Source organism: Ipomoea triloba, chromosome 10 (genome assembly GCF_003576645.1).
Source record: "Ipomoea triloba cultivar NCNSP0323 chromosome 10, ASM357664v1".
Classification (NCBI taxonomy): domain Eukaryota; kingdom Viridiplantae; phylum Streptophyta; class Magnoliopsida; order Solanales; family Convolvulaceae; genus Ipomoea; species Ipomoea triloba.
Genome location: NC_044925.1, coordinates 6,455,017 through 6,463,908, shown reverse-complemented (window position 1 = coordinate 6,463,908; position 8,892 = coordinate 6,455,017). Strand labels below are relative to the sequence as shown.

The 8,892-nt window shown below is 37.2% G+C and overlaps 1 protein-coding gene across 7 annotated transcripts; it reads left to right on the top strand.

Moving 5' to 3' along the window:
* The first annotated feature begins 609 nt into the window (after window positions 1–609).
* LOC116031863 (2-succinylbenzoate--CoA ligase, chloroplastic/peroxisomal) lies at window positions 610–6,592 on the top strand. Of its 7 annotated transcripts, none has more exons than XM_031274193.1 (10): window positions 610–948; window positions 1,235–1,307; window positions 2,137–2,302; window positions 2,675–2,773; window positions 2,865–2,962; window positions 3,057–3,250; window positions 4,320–4,444; window positions 4,904–5,292; window positions 5,900–6,114; window positions 6,191–6,592. In XM_031274193.1, exons 1-10 carry the CDS (start codon window positions 749–751, stop codon window positions 6,324–6,326), a joined length of 1,695 nt encoding a protein of 564 aa, XP_031130053.1. In that variant the 5' UTR covers window positions 610–748; the 3' UTR covers window positions 6,327–6,592. The 7 variants fall into 7 exon arrangements, with proteins under 7 accessions (XP_031130053.1, XP_031130052.1, XP_031130055.1 ...); XM_031274192.1 differs by having other exon boundaries at window positions 611–948; window positions 4,317–4,444; XM_031274195.1 differs by having other exon boundaries at window positions 811–948; window positions 1,276–1,307; window positions 4,317–4,444.
* The last annotated feature ends 2,300 nt before the right edge of the window (window positions 6,593–8,892 follow it).

Below are 8,892 nucleotides of genomic sequence, written 5' to 3'. Positions count from 1 at the left end.
TTTTAGTGATACGTGGTGCACTTGGTTTGTAGTGCACTTAGTATTGCATCACTCAACGGGAGCGTCAAACCCGTTGACGGGTTCAATAGACCCATTAATGGAGTGCATTACGTGTTAATGTGTGGTGCATTTTTTAGTGATACATAATAGTCTGTGGTGCATTTTTTCAATCATTATTGCATGGACCATGGTCCACACAGCTGTGTGGACCATAAATAAAAAATACATTTTTAATATACTATAAGTACATTATTTCTGTACATAAAGTACATTATTTTAGGGTACATTATTTTTGTACTGAAGGTACATTATGTTATAGTACTATAAAATAATGTACCTTTAGTACAAAAATAATATACTTTCAGTACAAAAATAATATACCTTATGTTCATGGTCCACACAGCTATGTGGACCATGGTCCACATAATAATTTGCAGCATTTTTTTTTTTTAGTGATACATAATTTGATGTAATTTGCAATTGGAATAGATTGGGCTAAACAGTTCATAGCCTCACCCTCACAGAGTCATAGGTGTTGTATTGGGCCAACGTTCCAATTCGTCCAACTTCTTGCTGTAACGCAATCCGTATCCAAGAAGATAAGGAAATATCTGTAAGAGTTCAAACCAGCCTTTCAAACTATCTTTCATTCTGCATCCTCAAACTGTGCATGCATTGCACAATCATCTGTTGATTTATTGCTTTTGGAAGGAGGGTGTGCAATTCCCGCCTTTTTTCCTCCAGAGAAATGGCAAATTACTCAAAGGCCCACATCTGCCAGTGCTTGAGCCGCGTCTCGACGGTTCGCCGGTGCTCGACGGTTACAGTGGCCGGAGACAGAAGGAAGACCGGCGCACAGCTTGTTGAGGGAGTTTTGAGCCTGGCGCGTGGGCTTCTTCAGCTTGGCCTGAAGCCCGGTGACGTGGTCGCCATTTGTGCTCTCAACAGGTTCTTCTCTTCATCTCGTGGAAACTTGAGTCGTTAGTGTTACTACTATGCCAAAAAATTATACACCAGTTCATTTTGAATTTAACCTGTTGACCACTCGAAATTGGAGACCAAACTAAGCTAAAAAGATTGAATCCAACATTTTAACTAGTTTAACTTGTGGCCTTATATTCTCTCTTATTTTTATCAATGTGAGACTTTAAAACAATTCAAGTAGGAGCAATAGCAAAACAATTGGATGTACATTGATGAATTAAAAATCTGTTGCACATTGCTTTTGTAACAGCGATTTGTATTTGGAGTGGTTACTTGCTGTTGCATATGCAGGAGGAATAACTGCTCCACTCAATTATCGTTGGGTAAGCAGTCTAGCACTAAACTAGTTTATTCTAATTAGTGTATATATTTGTATGTACATGACATTGTCTGAAAATTGATGCGGATTATTCCAGAAAATTATATGTTCACCTGTTAATGCGAGATTGCAAGTGGTTTACATGTTAATGTGATCAACCTGCTCACTTTATAGTTTATACTATGGGTCAATTTAGGCGGGTTGAATTTATTGTTGTAAAAATCGGCCTAGACGGGGATTTTGGGCCTAGGCGCCTTTTAGTCGGCCTAAAATAAATAATAGGCAAAAAAAAATTATTTTTTTTATAAACCTAGGCCCCCGCCTAGGTGTCCATTCATCGCCCAATGATTACAACCTTGGTTGAATTTTTAACCCACATTTAGAGAATTAGAGTTGTAAAAAAAAGGTTGAAAGTGGGTTAGTATTAGATTATGTGAACTTTAACTCATTCAGCATTAGCCTTTTTATTCAAAATAATGTATATTACTATTTGTTTATGATGTTTGAATCTTAATTTTGATAAATATCTAGGTTAATATAAGTGCTTAAAATTTTATAGTGGGTTGGCTGCCCAAATAACTTGTACTTTACCCTGTTTTTGACCTGCCTGAAATAACCCATGGTTAATTTTGGTGGGTTGAAAATTTGCTCACTTTTTTCTTCAATCTGTTTTGACCACCCAAAAACCTCAAACTGGCCATTTTCTGCCTATATTTTTGTCTAACTTTTAGCCTTTAGGCATTGGCGTATAACTATGTGCCATTTATGTTATGTAAGTAAATGGATTGTTTCTTGGAGTGCATACGGTCATAGTAATTTATCTCAGCTTGTAGAGCTTGGAAGAAGCAATGGAGGCAGTGGAGGTGGCAAGACCTACATTATTGGTCACAGACTCAATGTTTAATTTCTGGCATTCCAAGTTCCATGCAGATTCTATACCTTCTCTGAGATGGCATGTCTCAATGGATGTTCCTTTTGGAGTGAAAAGCACTTGGACTGGTATAAATTGGTGCTTCCTTGGCTGAGTTTGAAATTTTAAGAGATAATACTAGCCGGGGTCCTCTGAGTATAGTGACACCCCCATGTTTAGTCCTGAACTTTTAATTTAATCACCCGTGGTCCTTCAACTTTCAAATTAACCACCTATTGTCCTTCAATTTTCAAAATTTTAACCAGCCCTATTCCTAACTTTGCCCTTACTTAAACTAACAAAAGGACCACGGCTGGTTAAATTTGAAAGTTAAAGGACCTGTTAAATTAAAAGTTTAGGACTAAACGTGGCGGTGCCACTATATTCGGAAGACCCCACCTGGCATTAACTCATATTTGTCCTTCTGTCTTAGAGTTAATGTAATTCTTGATACTTTCTAGGCTTGACTACCGAAAAGCTTACGAAACATTTTGAAAAATCTCTAGCAACTAATTACCTTTGGGCGCCAGAGGGAGCTGCTATAATATGCTTTACCTCAGGTATGCCTCATGTTTTAATATCTCTTTTTCCAAGTGTTCTACAAGCCTACTTCCTTATTTAATCTCTTATGCTCTTTCCAAATGACAATAGGAACCACTGGCAGGCCTAAGGGAGTTACTTTAAGCCACTCTGCTCTGTTAGTACAGTCCCTTGCAAAAATCGCAATTGTTGGCTATGGAGAGGATGATGTATGAGCTCTATAAACGGATAAGATGTGTGTTGAATCACAGATAATGCATCCCGCGATAATTTCAAATTAATTAGCTGTTGGAATACTTACAGGTGTATTTACACACGGCTCCGCTTTGCCACATTGGTGGAATATCATCAGCTTTGGCTGTGTTAATGGCTGGAGGTTGCCACATCTTAATACCCAAGTTTGATGCTGGATTGGCTGTTGGATCCATTCACCAACATCATGTCACCTCTCTAATTACTGTCCCAGCTATGATGGCTGATCTAGTTTCATTTTACAGGTATGCAAGATCAGCTTAATTTTATATTTGAGGAAAAAGATATGAAGTATATGGTGGTAAAATTCTATTTGCATATAGGGATCTCAATCTTCGTCTGAAACCGATGGGCTGGCCCGATAAGGCTGAAAAATTTTACGGTTATGGCTGAAATATTTTAGCTCGATAAAAAATCAGCCCGATAAACCTAAAACCGATAAGCCTGGTGGCCTGAACGGGCTAGCCCGATAGCCCAAGCTACTTAAAGCTATTCTTTGTTAAAAAAGTGATGTAGAACAAAATATACGGCAGTTTATATGTAAGCTTGCTCATCTTTAGTATTTTTTATTAATTTTTTAAATAAAATTTTAATAAATTTATTACAAAATAAAATATTTTTATGAAAATAAATAATGAAAAATAAAAAAACTTACTATAAATATTATATTATAGTGTAAGTATATTAATTATTTTAAGTTGGAATATGGAAATAGAGGTTTAGATTGATTGGATGACGTATAAGTTTATATTTATTATTGTAAATGCGCTAGTTTATTACAATTGAAAGTTTAGAATGGTAATTTGAAAATGTCAAAAGTTTTAGTCGAGCTTGCCCGATAAGCTCAACAGCTCGAGGTTTTAGGGTTAGGACCAAGAACTTTGAACCCGACAAAAGAAAAACCGGTTAGCCCGAACTGATAAGTCCGATAGGGCTAGCTTGAAACTGAACGGGCTGGCACGATTGACATCCCTATTTGCATTTATGTCAGGATGTTGTCTTGGAGTCTTTCCCTAGGAGAACTGAATGATGAAGCTAAGGAGAACTAATGACTAGAAACTATTTGTTTGCTGTTAACACTTAACATGTTCAGTTTCTTAGCTTCTCCTTTATATAACTCGGATGGTTTAGTGTTATATATTTTAGGTTTTCTGTTGTTCAAATTGGTAGCTTTCATAAATATTTTGTAACACAGCAAGAGCTTTAACATTTGAGTCATTTTATAGCTCCATCTCCCCCTATATTGGCATCTTAGTACCTTCACTATGTCATTGTCTGATTTTTCATTTGATGTTTTAAAAATTTTTACAGCAGAAAGGGGGCACCTGAAGGGTCAGAAACTGTGGAGAAGATTCTTAATGGGGGTGGGGCCCTTTCGGTTGAGCTTATCACCCATGCAGCTAAAATTTTTCCAAGAGCTAAACTTCTCTCTGCCTATGGTATGCTTTCACAATTATTTCAGTTGAAAATTGTGGTTTTACACATAGAATTAGGCCCTATTATCTGCTTGTCAGTCAAAAGGGTTTTTACTTCTATGTATTTCTGAAGGGAAAAGAACTAATATTTGTGAAAGGGGTTATTTGGGACCATGAATGGAAAATTTTTAATGATTAGGGTATAATGTCAAAGCTCCAACAGGTTTTATGGGCTGCAAAAGTGATGGAGGGTCACTCAACTGGGCTATAATACACATGGAGTCAAACCACACTAAAGATTGAATCGAATCAATTAATTAGTCTGACCAATGGCCTTATAAACCCATTGATTCCCTCTTATATTTTCAATGTGGACTTTTAACAACATCCAAACAACATATGACAGATTTGTGTGAAGTTTTAGCTTTACTGAGACTCGGATTCTCTTCTGACTGACATCCGCTATACTTTGAAAATCTGAAGGGATGACAGAGGCATGCTCTTCACTGACATTCATGACTCTCTATGATCCGACAAAAGAAAGTGTTAGACAGCAGCTTCAGTTAAATGGTGTTAGAAACTCCAATTTGGCACGGCAACCAGAGGGCATCTGTGTTGGAAAGCCGGCTCCACATGTTGAGTTAAGAGTTTGTGCAGAGGATTCATCTCATATTGGGAGGATACTAACACGAGGCTCCCATGTCATGCTTGGATACTGGGGTCAAACTTCTAACAAAACTTCCGATCTTGCTGGTGAAAACTGGCTGGACACGGGTGACATAGGGCAAATAGATAACCACGGTAATGTCTGGCTCATTGGGCGATCTAAGGGTCGTATCAAAAGTGGAGGAGAAAATGTTTATCCTGAAGAAGTAAGTACTAGTAGAGAACTATAATCTATCTCATTATCATCCTCTAGTCAAGCTTAAATTGATAAAAGTACATAGTTTCACATTTTCTTGGACTTCTAGCTTTAGAAGCAAAATTTAAAGTACAATTTAAAAAAGTTTTTATGAGAAGTACTTGTTTGGATTACTGTATGGCTCTGTTTGGTACGCCCAGCTGAAAGATGAAAACTAAAAAGCTAGTAGCTAATAAGCTAACTTACTGAAATTAAAGTGTTTGGTAAAGTTAATTGTTGAATTAGCTGATAAATGTAGAAAGACTAAGATATTAGGATTTTGATTAATGAAGGACAAATGGTGTCATTTTTGTAAATTAATAAAGATAAAAGAGGGAAAAAATAAAAAGTCCAAGAGCTTATTAGCGTTTCAAAATAAGCTATTATTTTAAGCTCCACATGTTTTACCAAACAGAACTTATATAGCTTATTTGAAGCTTAAAATAAGCTCTACCAAACAGAGCCATATGTATGCTTGTTAGAACAACTTGCATCTCCTAATTGCCAATAACTTGTTTGGATTGTTGTCTAATTGCCAAGAATTGTTTAATAAGCAATATCTTTGTCTTGTGCAAAAGGTGGAAGCTGTCCTGTCACAGCATCCCGGGGTTTCTAGCAGCGTTGTTGTTGGAGTTCCGGATTCTCGCTTGGGAGAGACGGTTGTCGCTTGCATTCGGCTCAACGGCAATTGGCAGTGGGATGATTCGAGTTCCAATCCTTCAGTTAGTGACATGGCAAACTACCTGTCTGGGGACATCCTCCGGTGCTTCTGTAAAGAAAAACAGTTGACTGGGTATGTATTAGCTTTTAAGGTGTATCTGTTGATGCATGATATGAATTTATTGTTGAAACTTTAATGATGAATCCAGGTTTAAAGTACCAAAAAGATTTATTTTGTGGAGGAGGAATCAATTTCCAGTGACTTCTACTGGCAAAATAAGAAGAGACCAAGTCAGAAGAGAAGTCATGTCTAATATGCACTTGATGATATCTAGCAAATTATAGCACAGTTGTTGGGAGCAGAGATAGTAACAACAGATTACACTGGATGGATATGAAATTATTATCTGCCACATATTTTTTTGTTGTTGCTGCAATCATAGCGAAAATATTGAGTTAATTTTGTACTAATCCATTTATGCAAGAGTGCAGAGGAACACGTAGATTCGGTTGGTTTTGGCATTATATCATGAACCATGGTTCACCTTGTAAGTTGGATGAATTACATATAGTTCATTTTTAGTATATTGAAGGAAGGTTCATTATCAGTACATTGAATATTCATTTTTAGCATGTTAAAAGTTCAATTTTTGGTATATTACTTAAAAATGATCATTTAATATACTAAAAATGAATGTTTATGCCAAAAGTCTTGTGGGCAAACGGCATAGCTGTGACCCTCCCAAGTTAGAGGTCACAGGTTTGATCCCAGTGGGGGTGTTGGGTCGTTGTGCTTAAAAAAAAATGAACATATATAATTTGTCATCATGATATTACCTCCCCTAGAGAATTTTTGTTCCCAACGATTGAAAGTTAGATACTGCCCCTTTTTGTTCCCAATGATTGAAAGTTAGATACTGCCCCTTCACATGATGAAAACTCTCCCAGGTGGTTCCTCAGGAGGGAGGTTACCCTCCATTGCACAAGAATTTGTTCTTCCAGCATGTTGTTGCTCTTAATCATTCTTTTATCTTCCTTTTTTATTTTTTTTATTTTTTTGAAAATAAATCATCAAATAACATTAATCAATAAGATGTTCAAAATACATGAAGGAATAGAAGAAAACCAACAAATTTGACCAGAATAAGAACTTGCAGCTCCAGGCATAACATGAGCACGCATGTTCATTGATCTCATAACATGTTTAATAGACACTGATTCAAAGTGTCGTTTGAGAGTTTAATAGACACTGATTCAAAGTGTCGTTTGAGAGACCGGCACTGCTTAAGGACACCTCATGCATAAGAATAGTCTGGTAAATTTCCATTATAAAAATTGCAAACCCTCAGAGTGAATTTCCACATTTTGCCAATTCTGGGAAAGGAGCCACGAAAGAGCCTCTTTTACTGCCATTACCTTCGCTAAGTGGGGATCATTCAAACAACGGGTGGGACCACATTTAGCAGCTACAAAATTACCATTCCCATTCATAACTACAATTCCATAATAACCATTCCTATGATGTTGCGGAAGGGAGGCATCCACTTCAACAATTAACGTAGAAGAAGTAACAGAACTGTCATCATTGCTAGAAGTGTGATTCAACAATGTATTATGCCCTGAGTACGCCCAACCTCTAGACCTGGATTATCCCATTCAAGTCGACCATATTTTATGATTCCATATCCAGTCATTTCGCCTTTTCCAAATATTCCAACACATCGTTTCATTTTAGTAGCATCAGTGAGCATGAAAATATTAGATAACCAATCCTCAAAGCTCGCATTATTGTACTGCGTCAGATCTAACTACACCCCTCCGTACTGAATATATTCCCCTTATATCTCCACGCCAACACCATTTATCCTCAGAATCACTCAAGACGGGTAAAGAGAGAATCAAATCAACATCTCTAAGAATGAACACCTCAAGTAATAAGTTAGTGTCCCAATCTTGAGTAGTCGGATCAATGAGAGCCTCCACTACTGCCTCACTAGGGAATTCCGAAACCAGTGTCGCAACATATGGATTATTTGTACTCGGAAGCCAAGGTTGGTGCCAAATTTTGGTAGTTCGTCCATTCCCTATTCTGCGAAAGCAACCTTGATGGAGAATAGTCTGCCTTGCAAGAATAGAACACCAATAATAGCTAGGATTAGCTCCAAAATTTGCCTCCAAGAATGATTTTCCATTAAAATAACGAGCCTGATATAGACAGGCAACAATAGATGTTGGCTTATCAAAGAGCCTCAAACCCTGCTTAGCTAGGAGAGAGATATTAAATTTATTCAAATTCTTAAACCCCAATCCTCCTTCAGCTTTAGGTACTGCCATACGATTCCACTAGAACCATTTAACACCTTCACCATTATGACTCGATTGCTACCAGTATTTATTCATCAGACGCTCAATGTGTTCACAAAAAGTCACCGGTAGGTAGTATAGACTCATAGTATAAGTTGGCAAAGATTGAGCAACACTCTTTAGAAGGATCTCTTTACCCGCTCTAGACAAGACTTTTTACACCAACCTCCCAATCGTTGTTTCATTTTAGCTTCTATGTAAGAAAATACCTCTTTGCGGTTCCTACCAATTCCCATAGTAACCTGAGATACTTTCCTATATTTTCAGACTAATTCACACAAAAAACCGAAGCTACATCCATCCGGGTCTGACTACCCACATTTCGACTTAACACAATACATGATTTATTGAAATTGACCGATTGCCCCGACATGCATTCATAATCATGCAAACACCTCTTTACAGAATTAGCTTTAAACACTATGGATTTAAAGAATAATAGATTGTCGTCTGCAAAATAGAGATGTGAAATACCTGGTGCTCCCCGAGCCACAACACAAGGTGAAACTCGACCATTTTGGGCTGTTGTAGTCAGCAAATGGGATAA